We start from the raw sequence: 19,201 nt of genomic DNA on the forward strand, positions 1-19,201 counted from the left end.
ACAAGTAGGCAGAGAAGCAAGCAGACAGAGAGGGAAGCAGGCTCCCCGCTGGGCAGAGAGCCCGATGCTGGGCTCGATCCCAGGACCCCGAGACCATGACCTGAGCTGAAGGCAGAGGCTTAACCCACTGAGCCACCCAGGCTCCCCAGTTAAGTAGTAATATTTTTAACAGCCACTTTGACAATGAACAATAAGACCACAGAATGCCATTTTCTTGCACTATCATTAAGAAGTTTGCCCAAACTTTTAAGCCATGAAATAATTGCAGAAAACTTAATTTGGAAGAAAAACAAATAAATAAACGAACAAAAATTAAATAAAACAAGTTGCATTTATTAGTTTATATTTAATGGAAAAACCCTAGAGTCAAAGTTCTTTCTTTTTTTTTTTTTTAAAGATTTTATTCACTTATTTGTCAGAGAGAGAGAGAGAGAGAGCGTGCACACAAGCAGGGGGAGCTGCAGGCAGAGGGAGAAGTGGACTCCTCGCTGAGCAGGGAGCCGGAGGTGAAATTTGATCCCACAACCCTGGTATCATGACCTGAGCCAAAGGCAGATGCTTTACCAACTGAGCCACTCAGGTGTCCCTAGAGTCAAAGTTCTAAACATCAACAATATGTTGAAATAGATGAATGAACTTCAGACTTCAAAGAGTAATAAGTATTTTTAAATTTTAAACTATAAGCAGGTCCAAATAATAATGAAGACATTTGCATAAAGAGATACTCTGCAGTAGAATCATATTCCTACTACCTATAAGTTTATTTTATAGGAAAATTCACATACAAAAGGGGCAGATTATCATTACTATTATTAATCATCAGTACCTAGCTGAGCTTGACTCGCATCTGCCATCTGAACCAAGGCATTTTCTTTCTTATTAAACATAATCTTCACTCGATGTACATCACCATATACTCCTAATTGAAAAGACAAAAGCAATTTTATTAAAAATGTTAATGCCCGACTGTGTAATGTTTAATTTTACAAATACATTTAAAGAAGGCTTCTTTTCTCATATTATATATTCTCTGGGCAATTCCACATGTATGAACCCAAATTTGTATCTCTTCTATTTCAGATCTTTTAATCTACTCAATCATTTTCACTTGGATGTCCCATAAACACTTCAAATTTAGTACGTCCCAAACAGATTCATCTCCTCTTTCTTCCCCCTGCTTCCAGTGTTCACTAACTCTGCTAATAAATATTATCATCATTCACATATTCAGACACCTGGGAGTCATCTTTTAATTTCTCCCTTTCCTTAAAATTTTACATCTGAACAATCACCAGTACCCATTGACTTTATGGCCTAAATTATCTCTTACATTTATCTACTTCTTCCCATCCTCATTACTTACCATCAAAGCTGCCATCATCATTTCACACCTGACCTATCCTAATAGCTTCTAACTGACCCCAATTCCTGTCTTCCCCAAAGTGGATCCCATATTCCAAAGGACTGGCAAAATGATTCATTGGGATGTAGGGGGAAAATAATCAAACTCGTATTTATACTGATTTGTTTATATGAGTCAATATGAAAAGTGACACCTTACTAATTTTTAATATATACATGACATTACAGGCAGAAGTTTCTATAATAAGAAGAGTATTCTCTCTTTTTTAAATTCAGTACACCAAAATACATTGCAGTTTATATGCTAGAGGGTATCACCAATATAATAAAAATAAGAACCTTAAGTAAATAGCACCATGACCATACTTTGTAATGTGATCAAAGAATAACTGAAAATCTTCAAGGCACACAAGAGTGCTGGTTATCTTGTGGGCAAGCATCTAAGAGCAACTGAACTTAGAGATGAACGGCACTTCTAAAATTTAAAACAAAGACAAGCAATCCAAACATGTTGTCCTTCTTAGAAATGATGAGTATCTGAAACAAATATTCTTTAAAAAATAACACATACAATTTGAAAGCTGAGGGTGACATTTTTTTAAACGAGTAAGAAATTAGCTTTTAGAAAGAATGTACTTTAGCTATTAAAGAGACATGTGAAAATTTATCATTAATACCTAATTTTGTTATTGAAAATTACATGAATGTGTCACGAATAAAAAGTTCCAAAGTAATTCCAATGAGTATGAAGGATCTCTGTGGGGTGATGGAAATGTTCTAAAACTGGACTGTGGTAAAGAGTGTAAAACAACATAAATTTACTAAAAATCAATGATGTATATACCTAAAGCAGGGGAACTGGAATACTATAAATTCTATCTCAAAAAGACTATTTAAAAATTCAATTATCCACTCAAATTTTTGAAACAATTTTCCATCCTAATAAAACTTCCAAATAAAGAGTACCAGTGAGTTTTAAACCCATCTGTTAAAAAAAATTCTAATGCCAACGGTTTTTGACATCAACCGAGATTTGACAAGAGGAAAAAATGGAGCTTCTCTAGGTACGTACAACAAAAGTAAGTGGATTAGACTGAAATATTAGTTTCATACTTAATTAGGCACAGTGACAATGAAACATTTCCACTAAAATCACTTGTCTTTATGAGCTATCTTTCTTAGTTATGACAAACATTAAGATCAAGTACTAAAATAAAGTGAACTTGGAATCAGATCCAGGAATACTAAATCAAAATGGAAAAGATTTTTGAAAATAATGAAGCATGTTAAATCATACTCCTCACTAAATGTTAATGTTTTTTATGAAAAATTTTTATCAGTAAAAATCTTTAAAATGCTGAATATTACTTACTGTATTGCTCTTATATTTGTACATATTATACTGTACATGAGTACAGTGAAAGATGGATAAAATTTATAAATAATCATATATAAATTAGGAGTACATGCTAAATTTTTTTTTTTTAACTGAGAGAAGAACACATTAGAAGGTCTGGAGACCTTTTAAAACCTCAATCTCATTTTTTAAAACTTGAATTTCATCTGACCTCTTGCCTGCTTTAAACTATTCAATGGTTTCCCACTGTTCTTAGGTTCAAAATCAAGCTCCTTAATTTAGTTTACAAAGCTCTTCCTATGACCTTGCCCATATTCCACATGTGCCTCCCCTATACTTTCCACTGGGGGGGTTTCCTTCACTTCCATGTTCCAGGAGCCCTCTCATCTACTGCTAGTAACTGGGAAAGGACACTGGCCCTTTCTTTCTGGCTGGCTAATGCTTACTCATTTTTCACAAGTCAGCTTAACTATCATTTCTTTTGGTACACCATCTTTGATTCCCTCAGCTAGGTTAGGTCTCCCGTCTCCATGTTCCCATTCCAATCTCTATTTCCCTTTTTATAAAGCTTTACTGTAACTGTAATTACTAAGTCTTACTTCCTAGTCTACCCTCAGTGTCAAATACACTATTTGGCACATAGAGATAATTGATAAATATTACTGAATGATGAAATATATTTAATCCACATCACAGACATCAAAAAGAGCAAAGAAGAACTTACCAAACAGGATAAAAAGCCCATGTGGTGTGATAAGCTGTTTGAAAAGGATAACACAAAATATAAGTGTCCAAGTAAAAATTTAAAGTAAGTTTACTTGTAAAAACAGCAGCTGACTTTGTTTAAAGCACTGACTTTATATTTTCCTATATATACTAGTGATAAACTTTAATAAAAATCCTTGAAACAAATGTAAACATTTTCATTTGAATATAACCCTAGCCCAGAAACTACTATACCGCCTCCTAAAAGACTAAAATTATATAATACTTTCAAACTCACATCAGGATTGAGATTGGTGACAAGCAGAACAGAATTTCCTGGTATACCACCAGCCCCAGGAATAGCCATCCTTCCAGTGACAGCAGAGGATGTGATTGTGAGAGGGCCCAGAGCTCCAGGAACAGCTGGGACTGATAATCCTTTTTAAAACATCAAAAGCATTTCATATATTGGTTATCTGGGGAATTACAACACTGGATATATCTTAAGTAAATAAATGAAGATGAAAGCAAAAATATAGAAGAAAACGTGTCAAAGCTACCATAAGGATATCAAAGGCCAGTTTCTTGCCCTACAGAGTTAGTCTAGGAGTCAAGTTCCTTATTCTTTGACATCATCATACTCTGTATTATTTGTAACACAATGTTTTGCAGTGCAACAGAATTCACTAGTCTTAAAGCCATGAGGCTTCTGGAGGGTATATCAACTGCAAGTATTCCTTTTCTTGAAAGAGATATATTCTAGCACATCCCTATAAGGTCGATGTAGTTTTTCATTTGGTTTCTACCATAAAATCAGATATATATACACATATATTTTTAATATTTTGTTTATTCATTTGAGAGAGAGAGAGACAGAGAACAAGCAGGGGGATAAGGCAGAGGGAGAGGGAGAGGGAGAAGCAGACTTCCGATAATACTAGAATATTGACACTACACATTATGCTTAAAATAACACACTTTCAGAAATGTCCCACTTCTGACACTTTTTCAGAAGGTCCCACTATTTGTGTTCTCAGCTTAACTAAGGTAAAATCTCTAGTTTATGTAAAATGAACCAGTTCCTTAATGATATTTATTGATTCTTTAAGCTCAAAATTCCTTATTATAGAGTCTGACCACTTTGCCACGAATCACATAATTAAGCTGCAACATAGTTTACTTTCAGACTACTCGGTTTGACAATCTAATAAGGTCATTACTATCATTGTCCTGTTGAGCTTTAAAACTCTGCAGACCACTTTCTCAGGCTGGATACTTTTCCATGAAATCTTTATTTAGTGGTCTTTCACATGGCCTCTTCCCATATCCCTTCAATCCAACTCTGCAACTTCTGAATAACTTCTGTAGATTTATTCTATATCACCAACAGTAAAATCTGGCTACACCAAGTGTGTAGTACATATGTATATACGTACATATGTTGTGCGTATCTATCCCCCTACTAAAGCTTAAGTCTTAGCAACTCAGGAGTCCCCTTTATGCCATTTTTTCTCCTTCTTAATGTCTATAGTGATTTACACATAGTGTGGGTCAAAAAGAACTATCTAAAATGAAGGAAACCTTATATCACTACTTCCCAATGTTTATCAATTAAACTTTGGGGAGCTTCAAAGAAATAAAAATAATGTATAATGCCTCCGTTTTAATGGAATAGGTAGAATATTCATTTAATTAGACATACATTAAGATGACTTAAAACCACCAAAAACATAAAACTTAAACGTCAACCTTATTACTCTTTCCCTTTTAGTCACATGTCATCCTCTCCATCAGAGTACTTAAAATTCCCAAAATTGGAGGGACAGAAATGTAAAGATTAGTAAAGAAAGGATCTATGTTGCAATTTAAAACAGAGTTATACTCATTAATCAGTTGGAAACTGGAAATGTAATATGTACACCAGGATTAACACTGTTATCACTCTTTTAATCAGCAACCTCAGTGTTTTCTTTACGCACTGGAGACAAAACCATAAAGTAATTTTTCTTCTTTTCCTTAAGTTATGATCAAATTCATTTCATTTACTATTTGGAAGAGTCAGAAGTCATTATCAAAATATTAACCAACTGCTATCTCTTAATTATCTCTATTAGCTAAAAACTATATATCCCCTAATATAAGCAGCATGTGTACTCTCTATGGCAATCCTCTGAAACCAACAGTGACATAAAAAAGGATTTACAAATATGCTGTATAGTAAATATTTATTAATTCGCATATTTACTGGGGTACCTAGGTGGCTCGGGCTATTGGGTGTTTGCCTTTGGCTCAGGTCATGGTCTCAGGTTCTTGGGATTGAGGCCTGCATTGTGCTCCCTGCTCAGTGTGGAGTCTGCTTCTCCCTCTGCCCCTCACCCCAGTCATGCTCTCTCTATCTCTCCTTCTCTCAAATAAATGAATAAAATCTTTTACAAAAATAACTGAAGTGTTTACTGACTGCACAGAATGTACTGAATGCCATCAAAGGCATTAAGAACACAAATTAAGTAAGACACAGGTCTGTCCAACATGCAATTGATAAGCTTATCAGCAAAGACATAAGCAGTTTATACATTTTATACAGGAATCTAAAGGGCAAATGTAAGGTTACTTAATATAGTCAACCTATCATAATCTGTACCAATAATATAAATGATACGGAACATATACTGGAACCCGGGGGCCTGGAAATGGAACCACAGGGAATTATTCATAAGGACAAGGAAGCTGAGCATCATACAATGAGCCACTTTTTTTTTTTTTTTTTAAGATTTTATTCGTTAGAGAGAGAGAGAGAGAGAGAGAGAGAGCACAGACAGGGAGAGCAGCAGGCAGAAGGAGAAGCAAGCTCCCTGCTGAGCAGAGAGCCCAATGTGGGACTCGATCCCAGGACTCTGGGATCATGAGCTGAGCCAAAGGCAGACGCTTAACTGACTGAGCACCCAGGAATCCCTATGATGAGCCGCTTCTATGATTGATATACATAACGTTTTTATCGTAAATCCTTCGAATATGGTGCTATTTTTCATCTTGATAAGTTCCTAGAACATACAGATGATGACAAAACCATTTCAAATTCAACTTTAAGAAAATCACCTGTAGCTTGATGAAATCCAATCGCTGGGGCAAATCCAGCAGCCCCTGCATAGGGTGAAGAAATTATACCTGGTGCACCTAGTGGGGAAGAGAAGCTAAAGTAAATAATTCTACCTCTATAATATGGTTATCAGAGCAATATAAAAAAAACCTCATGACGGTATATTATTCATAAAGAGATAATGTTAAGATTTGTTCAACAGGTGCTTCTTAATGTATACGTAAAGAGCCTCTGCCCCTTCTAGAGGCTAACCCCTTTCAGCTGGGTCCGAGGTTCACGAGTCCAGCTTTGCTGTTATTTAGTTTTGTGTTACTGGTTATTTCATTTTCATTTATTTAGTTTTGTTACTGAGGTTGAGATTTATGCCCTTATTGAGAGCACAGTTTCTCTGTGAAAAATGTCAAATATTTATTAAAATGTACTGTACCTAGAGAGTACTGTTTTGATGAAAAGAAATATGAAATAAAAATCCCTGTTTTTGAAAGGCTTACAAACAAAAAAATATAAATTATTGGAGATTCATATACTGAGGATCTGGTGGTTTAAACACAAAATACTGTAAGTGGTCTTAAGAAGGGATCACAGAGGATCCACTGTGATTGTTTGAAGGTTTCTCAGGAGATAAAACCTGAGCTGGACATGATGTAATTGAAAAGCACAGTGCTTAGTGTATCCCAGATGCCAAACAAATGCTGGTATTCTTCCCCTTCCTTTCAGAAGCCTGGTGACTATGGACCAGCAACAGAAACAGGAGTTAGTTCCAACGGGAGGAATCAATACTAGCAGGAAACAATTTGGTTTTGGACATGTCAAGATTGAGGTGATGGCAAGACACAAGTGGAAATAAGGCAAATTCGGAAATTAACTAGTGTTAAGACACAGATTCATAAATCATCTATGTAGAAACAAATGTGAAAACCACATGAATGAGAGTTCTACTAAAAATGAGAGAGGATGAGGTGCCTGGGGTGGCTCCGCGGGTTAAGGGTCTGACTCATGATTTCAGCTCAGGTCAAGATCTCAGGGTCCTGAGATCCAGCCCCACATGCTGGATGGAGCCTACTTAAGATTCTCTCTGGCTCTCTCCTTCTGCTGCTCCTCGCTCCTCTCTACTCCCCCCTCCTGCTCGAGCATGCACCCTAAGAAACATACATACAAGAGAAGACAAAAAATGGAGTTAAAAATAGAACCTGGGAGTAACAGAACACTTAAGTGGTAGAGGAAGGAAGAATATTCTAAGAAAAAAGAGAACAGACTTAGAAAGAAAAAACAGAACACTGAATTACAATTTCTCAGGATCTAGAGGAATAGCATTTAAGTGGGTAGGGGCTCAATAAAAGTCAAAGAGAATGAGAAATGTAAGAAGTAAAGAAATTTTAGAGCAATAGTGAGAAGTCAGATTTTAAGAGTCAAGGGGAGTGCTGCTTTTCTCTTTTTAGTGAGAGGGTGATGAGCATTTTATGGGAAGAAATACGTAGGCTATATTCTCCAGAGGAGCTAAAAGCTCAAAAAGTTTATTCTCTTCATTAAAAAGAGTTAACAGACTTCCTTAAATATGCAGTTATGATTTATTCAAATAATTAAAGAAAACATATAGTCATTAAGAGACTTCAGGGATAGAGCTAGCAAGGAAAACTGACAGTGAATGAAGATAGAAAAAATGAGGTAAGTGACAGAAGTGATGAAATAGGAAGAGAAACACAACATTTACTGAAAGCACATTGTGAGTCAAGCATTCTTCTATTGCTGAGGAAGTACTGAACAAAGCAGACAAGAATCTGTCCTTGATAAACTTACATTCGAGTACGTTCAAGATCACAGATAAAATAATTCATTTTTAAAACAGAAATAACTATATTTAAGGCATAAAGGAAGACTTCACAAAGAAGCTTCAATATGGATATGAGTAATTACGAAAATTTACGCCAGGAAGTTAAACAGATACAGCAGACTGTATTACTGTTGACAAGTATTTACTTGTCCCTTCCATGATATAGTCTGGCTAGTACTGTGACTTAAATACCACACTTGTTTTTAAGAGAAAGAGAGAGGGAGAGAGAATCCTAAGCAGGTTCCACCTGCAGCATAGAGCTGATGAGGAGCTTGATCTCACCACCCTGAGATCATGACCTAAGTTGAAATCAAGAGCTGGATGCCTAACCAACTGAACCACCCAGGCGCCCCCCAGTACCACATATTTTTTTATGCAATTCCCACTGCACTTAATCACGTGAGTACACAGATATGACATATACCACCCTCTCTACACAGAAGCTTCGAGAGGCACTATGGGTTTACACGAGCTCTCCTATTTTTCACTCTCTGCCACAAGAATGTCACTTCTCAGATGTGGTGACACTTTCAGCCTGAGCCCTGGATACACGTGATATACACGTGAAAGGCTGTTGGAAGAACGGATTCACAGCTGCATAAATGTCAGTAGCGTGAGAGAAATAAATGTTAATTGCTATATACCACTGAGATGTGGGGGGGGCAAGGAGGTATCTTTTTTTTTTTTTTTAAGATTTTATTTATTCATTTGACGGGGGGGGGGGGGCAGAGGGAGAAGCAGCTCCCTGCCCAGGACCCTGGGATCATGACCTGAACCAAAGGTAGACGTTAACCAACTAAGCTACCCAGGCGCCCCAAGGAGGTACTTTTAAAACACAAAAAAACTAGTAACAGATGGCTATGGGGGGATTGTAAGGTTGTGGGGCAGAAGACTAGTGGTAGGTTTTAGAGAAGAAAGGGAAAAAAATTCTTTTTAAATATGGAAAGGTTTTCAGGGAAGTATCACAGAATGCTAAACAGCAATGAAAAAAAGAATTGTCAAACAATTAACAGGGATAAATTTTAAGTAATTTCTTCCAAGTAAGATATAATTAATAAGAACATTTGTTAAAACCTGACAAAAGTGGGGCACCTGGGTGGCTCAGTGGGTTAAAGCCTCTGCCTTCGGCTCAGGTCATGATCCCAGGGTCCAGGGATCAGCCCCACATCCCGCTCTCTGCTCAGCAGGGAGCCTGCTTCTCTTCCTCTGTCTGCCGACCTCTCTGCCTACTTGTGATCTCTGTCAAATAAATAAATAAATCTTAAAAAAAAAAAAAACCTGACAAAAGTATCATTGACAGTTTCCATTAATATATACTCCTCCAGTAGACACAGAAGTATTTTAGCAAAGTAACCTTTAGAGACAATGCATTAGTATCTTTATGAAAATATTATACAAACCTTTATGAAAAAGACTCAAGATCTGAATGACCAAGAATAGATATTTTACATTTGGAGAGTGTACCACCACAACAGGAATTAAGGCAATAAAAATTGTAAATATCTTTACCAATGAAATCAGTTTATCAGTAATATTCATAATAACAAAACCCTAAAGAAAAAAGCTTAATGTCCAAATTGGAGAATGATTAAATAACTCATGAGTCACTTTCTAACCTATAAAGCCATTTAAAATATTATGAAGTGTGTGTACTACCAAAAAAAAAAAAAAAGGCACAACTACAGTGTTTTTAGAAAATGTGAATACAGTGGCAGATTAAATAATATAGACTATCCTTAATGCAGAAAATGCCCAATGAAAGAGTGAAAAGATCTTTAAAAAAAAAAATCTAACAGTTGACAAAATGATAAAGAATAACCAGGTCAGGGGGTGTGAGGGAGGGAAGGCTGGGTGATGGACACTGGGGAAGGTATGTGCCATGGAGAGTGCTGTGAATTGTATAAGACTAATGAATCACAGATCTGTACCCCTGAAACAAATAATATATGTTAATTTAAAAAATTAAATAAAAAAGAATAACCAGGTAAAACACCTAACCCCAAAAAACTGAGCTTTGGTTTTGTAAGCCTCAAAGGGTAGTAGACAAGATGCAAATTCTAGGACTGGCTCAAGGAAGGAAGTCAATAGGTGGTCTTTGTGGCATTAATCTAAAAGTGTAAGCCTAAATAACCTACCCATCTCACCCTCAGAGAAGACTGTTAGAAAAGGTGCCTTTGTGTCTAGCAAAGAAGGAACAAAAAAATTTCTGAAAAGTTCTAACCAAATGCAAGCTCTGCCAATTTGCAGCTCAAATTCATATTTCTTAGGAATCCAAAATAAAAAATAAAGTTGTGGATTTAGACTGAAATGGTCTAAATCTGAGTTTGGTCCCAAAGGCAGAGCCTTTAGTGTTTCAGACAAATTCTCTCTGGAGGAGCATACCACAATCCCAAGCCTCAAAGAACTCATGTAATTAATTATCTAAGTAAAATGAATACAAGAAAGAAAGAAAGAGAGAGAGAAAGGAGAGGGTAGGGGAGGAGAGGAGAGGAGAGGACAGGACAGGAAAGGAAAGGAAAGGAAAGGAAAGGAAAGGAAAGAAGAGGGATGGAGGGAAGGAAGGAAGAAAAAAAAATCTAATAGAGACACAAATGCTATGATTTCAGACATAAGAATTATCAGATGAAGGGGCGCCTGGGTGGCTCAGTTGGTTGATTGACTGCTTTCAGCTCAGGTCATGATCTTGGAGTCCCGGGATCCAGTCCCGCATCAGGCTTCCTGCTCAGCAAGAGGTGTGCTTCTCCCTCTGACCTTCCCCCTCTCATGCTCGCTCGTTCTCAATCTCTCTCTCAAATAAATAAAATCTTAAAAAAAAAAATGAAATATCAGATGAAGATTTTAAATAGTACACTTGAAGAAATAAAAGATATGCCAAAAAATATCTGAAGGGCAGGAGACACTTAAAGAACAAAATAAAATTTCTAGAAATGAAAAACACAATCATTAAACTCTAAATTACTGGACAAATTTAACAAGAAATTAGATTAGCAATAGCTTAGAGATCATTTGTAAAATCAAAGTTAGGCCCTAAGGAATTATACAGAATGGAGCTTAGAGAAATAAAGAAACAGAAAATATGAAAAAAACCCTGAGACACTCAAAATACAGTAAGACAGTATAACAGGTCAAATCAAAGTTCTACAAGTTAGAAAAGAAACAGTGAGACGGGAAAGTATATGAAAAGATAATTTCTAGAACCAATAAAGGGCAACACTCCATCAAATCAAGAAGCCCAAGAAAGCTCCAATCAGAGTAAATAAATCCTTAGACACATCACACTGAAACTATAAGACATCAAAGATGAAGAAAATATCTGAAGAATAACCAGAGAGAAAAAAGCAGTAGTTTGGTTGATACAGCTGACTTTCTAAGAGCAAAAATGAAAACCAGACATCATCAAATGATTTAATACACTGAATGAAAAGAACAATAAATATACCTAGATATATATTTTATATCTAGAAATATCTAGAACTCTGTGGTAGGAAAACTTTCTTTTAAAGCTGACAGCAGGGGTGCCTGGCTGCCTCACTCAGGACAGCATGTGATTCTTGATGTCAGGGTCATGAGTTTGAACCCCACACTGGGTATAGAGATTACTAAAAAATAAATAAGCTTAAAAAAATAAAGCAAAATAAAATAAAACTGACAACAAAATAAAGACATTTCTGAACAAATGAAAACTTCAAATACGCTACCATGGACTTCCCTAATGAATACTAGAGGATATCCTTTAGACAGAAGGTAAATGAGCCCAGATGGCATATCTGAGTTGTAAGAAGGAATAAAAAGTCTACAGTCATGTATAGCTTGATCTAAGTGAATACTTATTACATAAAACAATACTAACAAATCGTCAGATTAAAATAAAAAATTTTAAAACATAACAATAATATCATGAGTTAGGAGAAGGTAAAAGAAGTAAAAGGAGTTAAAGTGCCCTAAAATTTTTATATTATGTAAGGAAAAGGGACAGTATCAGTTAACTTTAGATTTTAATAAAATAAGTATGAAAGTTAAAATTCCTAGATGAGGGGTGCCTGGGTGGCTCAGTTGGCTGAGCATCTGCCTTCGGCTCAGAGCACGATCTCAGGGGCCTGGGATCGAGCCCTGCATTGGCTCTCGGCTCAGGAGGGAGTCTGCTTCTCCCTCTCCCTCCCCCTGCTCGTTCTCTCTCTCTCTCAAATAATTAAGTAATATCTTTAAAAAAAAATCCTAGGTGAAAATACAAAACAGTATCAAACTTCAAAAACAGCAGGAAAAACAGAGTAATAAACATTAACAAATATTTTTTAAGATAAGATATATTTTAATAAGAGAGAGAGACCACATAAGTGGGGTGGGAGGGAGAGAGAGAGAGAAGACGACTCTCCACCGAGTGCAGAGCTTGATCCACGATCATGACCTGAGCCGAAACCAAGGATTGGATGCTTAACTGACTGAGCCACGCAGGCACCCCTATTTTGGGTCAGGCACGAATATAAGCAAATGAAAGACAAAACAGCCTACCCCACTGAAGCATAATTCTAGCGATGAAAAAAAATACAGTAAATAAGGTAACTGTAGGTAAGAAGATGACAAATACTATAGAAAGTAGAACAAGAAGAATCAGGAGTACTGAGAGAGGGCTGGTCGGGGCAGGTTAAAGAAGGCAGCGAGAAGGGGCGCCTGGGTGTCTCAGTGGGTTAAAGCCTCTGCCTTCGGCTCAAGTCGTAATTCCAGGGTCCTGGGATCAAGCCCCGCATCGGGCTCTCTGCTCAGCAGGAGCCTGCTTCCCCCCTCTCTTTCTCTGCCTGCCTCTCTGCCTGCCTCTCTGCCTACTTGTGATCTCTGTCTGTCAAATAAATAAATAAAATCTTAAAAAAAAAAGGCAGCATGAAGAAAATAGAGGGTATCTGAGAGAAAAGTACTCCAGGCAGAGGGAAATACCCACTGGGTAATCTGGCGGTAGAAACATACCTAACATGTTTTGTAATCTGGAGGGACTGTCAGTTGGGTAAGCAGAAAGAGCAAGGGAAGGGGGTGGGCATCAAAGAAGATATTCAAAAAGTAAAGTTGGAGTGGATGATATAGGTAGGGCCTTGTAATCCAACATAAGGATGTGAGCATTTACTCTGAAGGAAACAGGAAATTGTAGAGGGCTTTCAGTCAGCATTAGACCGAAAGTGGTAAGACTTAGTTATCTAATTTACACCCAAATAAACTGTATATACATAAAAGTTGTTCTGTGAAGTTTTGACATATATATTTTTAAAATTATATTTAAATTCAACTTAGTTAACATAGACTATATTATTAGTTTCAGGGGTAGAATTTAGTGATTCATCAGTTGCATATAATACCCAGTGCTCATTACATCACGTGCCCTCCGTAATGCCCGTCACCCAATTACACCACCTCCCCAACCTTCTCCGTGCCCTTGCAACCCTCAGTTTGTTTCCCATAGTTATGAGTCTCTTATGGCTTGTCTCCCTTTTTTAATCTTATTTTTCCCTTTCCCTAAGTTCACCTGTTTTGTTTCTTATAATTTTTAAAGATTGTATTTATCTATCTGAGAGAGAGAGTGAGTCAGCACATAAGCAGGGGGTGGGACAGAGGGAGAGGGAAAAGCAGATGGGGCTTGATCCTAGGACCCTGAGATCATGGCCTGAACTGAAGGCAGATGCTTAATGACTGTGCCACCAGACCTTTGGCTCAGGTCATGATCGTAGGGTCATGGGATTGAGCCCCACATCGGGCTCCCCACTCAGCCTGGGGAAACCTGCTTCTCCCTCTCCCACTCCCCCTGCTTGTGTTCCCTCTCTTGCTGTCTCTGTCAAATAAATAAATAAAATCTTTAAAAAAAATAATAAACTGCCCAACTCTATTCCAAAGTGTCATACCTGAATTTTACATTGCCACCAACACTGCATGCCACTGAAGAATGGTCCACATCCTTGGTACAGTAAACTTTATAAAATTTAGATATTCTAATGCGCATGCAGTACTATCTTACAGTGATTTTATTTTCCACTTCCCTGATGACTAGAGCTGTTGAGCACCTTTTCATGTGCTTGTTTCCCTTCATATACCATCTTTTGTAAAGTATCTCTTCAAATCTGTGCACTTTTTCTTTATTATTATTGAGCTGTAAGTGGTCTTCATATAACTTGATATAACTAATTTGTCTGATATATGTGTTGCAAGGGTTTTTCTTCAAGTCTGTAGCCTGCCTTTGATTTTCTTATTTTTCAAGCACTGAAACGTTTAAGTTTCTATTTTAATTTCAGTTAGTTAACATACAGTGTAATAGTCCTTTCAGTTAATAATTTTTTTTAAATACTTTATTTATTTATTTGACAGACAGAGATCACAAGTAGGCAGAGGGGCAGGCAGAGAGAGAGGGAGAAGCAGGCTCCCTGCTGAGCAGAGAGCCCGATGCAGGACTCGATCCCAGGACCCTGGGATCATGACCCGAGCCAAAAGCAGAGGCTTTAACCCACTGAGCCACCCAGGTTCCCCTTTTAGTTAATAATTAAGTAGACACTTAACCGACTGAACCACCCAGGTGCTCCTACTGAGGATTTTTTTTTTTTTTGAGGACTTTTTTTAAAAGACTTATTTATTTACTTAATTGAGAGAGAGTGTATGTGTGTGAGTGCGCATGTGTGCACAAGCGGGAGGGGCAGAGGATCCCAAGCATGCTTTATGTTGAGCAAGGAGCCCAATGTGGGGCTTGATCTGACAACCCAGAGATCATGACCTGAGCTGAAGTCAAGAGTTGGACACTTAACCAGCTGAGCTACCCAGGTGCCCCTAGCATTTCACTGAGGATTTTTGCATCCATGTTCATCAGGGATACTGGCGTGCAGATCTCTTTTTAAATGGTGTCTTTATCCGGTTTTGGTAACAGGATGATGTTGGCCTCATAGAATGAATATAGGTTTTCCTTCCTCTTTTATTTTTTTGGAATAGTTTGAGAAAAACAGGTATTCACTGTTCTTTAAATGTTTGATAGAAATTACCTGTGAAGCCGTCTGGTCTTGGACTTTTGTTTGTTGCAAGTGTTTTGATTACTGATTCAATTCCTTGGCTGGTTATCAGGCTGTTCGAATTTTCTATTTCTTCCTATTTCCGTTTTGATAGTTTATGTTTCTAGGAATTTATTTCATCCAGGTTGTCCAATTTGTTGGCATATAGTTTTTCATAATATTCTTTTATAATTGTCTTTGGTATTCATTATTTCTCATCTCATTTGTGATCTTATTTGAGTCCTTCCTCTTTTTTTCTTGACAAGTCTGCCTAGAGGTTTATCAATTTTACTGATTTTTTTCAAAGAACCAGCTCCTGGTTTCATTGCTCTATTCTGCTGTTTTGTTTTTACTGTTTTTAGTTTCTATATCACTTATTTCTGCCTTCATCTTTATTATTTCCTTCCTTCTGCTGGTTTTAGGTTTTGTTTGTTGTTCTTTTCTAGCTCCTTTAGGTATAAGGTTAAGTTGTTTATGTGAAAATTTTCTTGCTACCTCAGACAGGCCTGTATTAATTCCCTCTTAGAACTACTTTGACTGTATCCCAGAGGTTTTGGACTGTTGTGTTTTCATTATCAGTTGTTTCCATGTACTTCTAAAATTTCTTTTATTTCCTGGTTGATCCATTCATTGTTTACCAGCATGTTATTTAACTTCCATGTATTTATGATCGTTCCAGATTTTTTCTTGTGGTTGACTTCTTGTTTCACAGCATTGTAATCAGAAAAGATGCAAGGTATGATTTAGATCTTCTTGAATTTGTTGGTTTGTTTTGTAGGCTAATATGTGGTCTATCCTGGAGAATGTTCCATGTACACTCAAGAAGAATGTATTCTGCTATTTCAGGATGGAATATTCTGAATATATCTATCTGTTAAACTGATTTGTTCCAGTGTGTCCTACAAATCCACTGTTTCCTTGCTCTCTGTTTAGATAATCTGTCTATTGGTGTAAGTAAGTTTCCTACTATTACTGCATTCCTATTGATTAGTTCCTTTATGTTTATTAGCTATTTTATATATTTGGGTCCCTCTATATTGGGTGCATAAATATTTATAATTTTTATATCTTCTTGTTGGATTGTCCCCTTTTTTGTCTGTTACAGTCTTTGTTTCAAAGTCTATTTTGTATGATATTAGTACTGCTACTCTAGCTTTCTTTTGACATCCATTTACATGACAGATGTTTCTCCATCCCTTTACTTTGAATCTGCAGGTGTCCTTAGGTATGAAATGAGTCTCCTGGAGGTAGTGTATAGATGGGTCTGGGTTTTTTTTTTTTAATATTTTTTAAAAGATTTTATTTATTCATGAGAGACAGAGAGAGAGGCAGGCTCCCCAGTCAACAGGGAGCCCAATGCGGGACTTGATCCCAGGACCCTGGGATCATGATCTGAGCTGGAGGCAGAATGCCTAACCATCTGAGCCACCCAGGCACCCTAGATGGCTCTTGTTTTTTAAATCCATTCTGTCAACCTATATGTTGTGATTAGAGCATTTACTCCATTTATACATTCAAAAAGTAATTATTGATAGATGTGTTTATTGTCATTTTATTACTTGCTTTGTGGCCGTTTCTGAAGATTTTCTCTGGTCCTTTGCCTTTCACTTCTCATCTTTTCCTGATTTTCTTTAGTGATATATTTGATTTCTTTTTTTTTTTTTTAAGATTTTATTTATTTATTTGACAGAGAGATCACAACTAAGCGGGGGGGGGGGTAGGTTCCCCGCTGAGCAGAGAGCCCCATGTGGGGCTCAATCCCAGGACTCCAAGATCTTGACCTGAGCCAAAGGCAGAGGCTCAACCCACTGAGCCACTCAGGCGCCCATGGATTTCTTTCTCTTTATACTTTGGCCTGTTTATTAGTGGTTTTTGATCTATTGCTACCATTAGATTTGTATACGATCTCTCCTGCATAGCAGTATATGTTGACGGTTGTTCAAGTTTGAACCCATTCTTTCCTCCTCTCCTCATGTTTTAGTTATATCTTATTATATTTCATCCTTTTATGTGTCTGATGTCCTTGACTTATTTTTTTATAGAAATATTCATATTTTCTGCTTTTGTGTTTCCCACCTTTATACTGTCATTTTTGGTCTTTCCTTTCCACCCAAAGAGTCCCCTTTAATGTTTCTTGCAGGACTGATTTAGTGGTCATGAACTCCTTTCATTTTTGTTTGTCTGGGAAACTCTGTAACTCCTTCTATTCTGAATTATAGCTTTGCTAGGGAGAGTATTCTTTGCTTCTGGTTTTTCCCATTCAGTACTTTGAATATATCATAAATAGTGAAACTTTTAATGTTTGATATACAATACATAAATTATTTCCTTTTTTTGATTTGTGTTTTTTATGTTCTAAGAAACATTTGTGTATCCCAAGTTGCAAAGATTTTTTCCTATTTTTTTCTTGTAGAAGTTGTACAGGTTTAAAATCTTACATTATAGGTCTAAAGATCCACTTCAAGTCAATTTGTCAGTATAGTACAAGATACAGAAAAAATGTTTATTTTTTCCAATATGAGTATCTACCTGTCCAAAAACTTGCTGAAAGATCATCTTTCCCTACGCAATTTTACATTTTGAAAAATCAACAAATTAGATACGTATGGGTCTATTTCTATACTCTGTATTTAGCTCCATTAATGTAAATCTATATTATCTATCCTTTTTACACCACCAAACTAGCTGGATTTCTGCAGCTTTACATTAAATCTTGCATTTAAAAAAATTATTTAAAATTACTTTGACTATTCTCAATAGTTTCTTTTTCTAATTCTATATAAATTTTAGAAGTTCAGTGCATCTTTTTTAAGTAGGGAAAAAGAAAATAAGGGCTTACAAAAAGAAATAAGGAATGCGATTTTATCTAGTTGCTAAATATAAAATCAAGAAACAACAAGGCTGAATTTCTATATTAGCAACAGTGAAATAACAATGATCACTGAAACTTGCACTGCATTTATTCCAGGAACCATTCTAAACTCTTTATGTACATTAGCACATTTAATATTTATCACAAGCCTACCAGTTGAGTACTATTATTATGTTCATTTCACATATGAAGAAACAAAAGTGGAGAGCAGTTAAGCAATTTGCCCAAAGTCACAGAGATTATAAATAGTAGGTCTAGAATTAGAATCTAAAAAGTATGATTCTGAGAAATAAATCAAACAAAGCATGGAAACATTTATGGAGAAGAGTCACCAAATTCTCTGGAAAGACATTAATGAACATTCAAAAAAATGGAGGGAGGTACAATGTTCAAAGACTGGAGGACTCTGCTATAAAGATGTCAATTATCTTCTAGGTAATTTATAATGTCAATGTAATCCAATGGAAACCTCAATAGCTTTTTTTTTTTTTTTTTGAGGACTTGACAAGCTCATCCTAAAATTCATAAGCAAGATGATCAAGTATTGCTAAGATGCTCTTGAAGAATACAGTGAAGAGATTTACTCTATCAGATATTAAGCCCTGTGGAGATGACAAAAGGAAAGACTAATAAACAGACCCATGAACAAGGCCAAGGAAACTACTGAAGCAAATATTCAGCTGAAATTAATTGGTATGTGTTAACAAGTCTGAAGCCACTTTTCGTGTATTACAGGATTGAGCGAAGTAAGTAAGAATGGCAAGACTAAGACACTAGGTATCTCCTTCTTGAAGCAGGGAGGTAACAGTATGAAAAGATGCTAGGTTGGAACTAGAGGCATTAGTTAAAATTTGTGGGTTTTTAATCACATGGAGACATACATTTATGAAGCATACACAGAGAAATGTATTTATGAAGTATATACACACATATCCCAGTAATGTTCATTCAAAATGCCTAGAAGCAA

At 36.5% G+C, this 19,201-nt stretch overlaps 1 protein-coding gene across 2 annotated transcripts in view; it reads right to left on the reverse strand.

Annotated features, from left to right (window-relative positions):
• The window catches only part of PTBP3 (polypyrimidine tract binding protein 3), a 107,441-nt gene that overhangs the window by 5,580 nt on the left and 82,660 nt on the right, over window positions 1-19,201 (reverse strand). For both annotated transcript variants that reach the window (XM_080819794.1, XM_080819795.1), the window contains exons 8-11: window positions 6,521-6,598; window positions 3,723-3,862; window positions 3,444-3,477; window positions 827-919 (exon numbers count right to left, since the gene is read on the reverse strand). In XM_080819794.1, the coding sequence (XP_080675920.1) occupies window positions 827-919; window positions 3,444-3,477; window positions 3,723-3,862; window positions 6,521-6,598 (345 nt within the window). The remainder of the gene's footprint in view (window positions 1-826; window positions 920-3,443; window positions 3,478-3,722; window positions 3,863-6,520; window positions 6,599-19,201) is intronic.

Source organism: Martes martes (assembly GCF_963455335.1).
Source record: "Martes martes genome assembly, chromosome: 12".
Taxonomy (NCBI): domain Eukaryota; kingdom Metazoa; phylum Chordata; class Mammalia; order Carnivora; family Mustelidae; genus Martes; species Martes martes.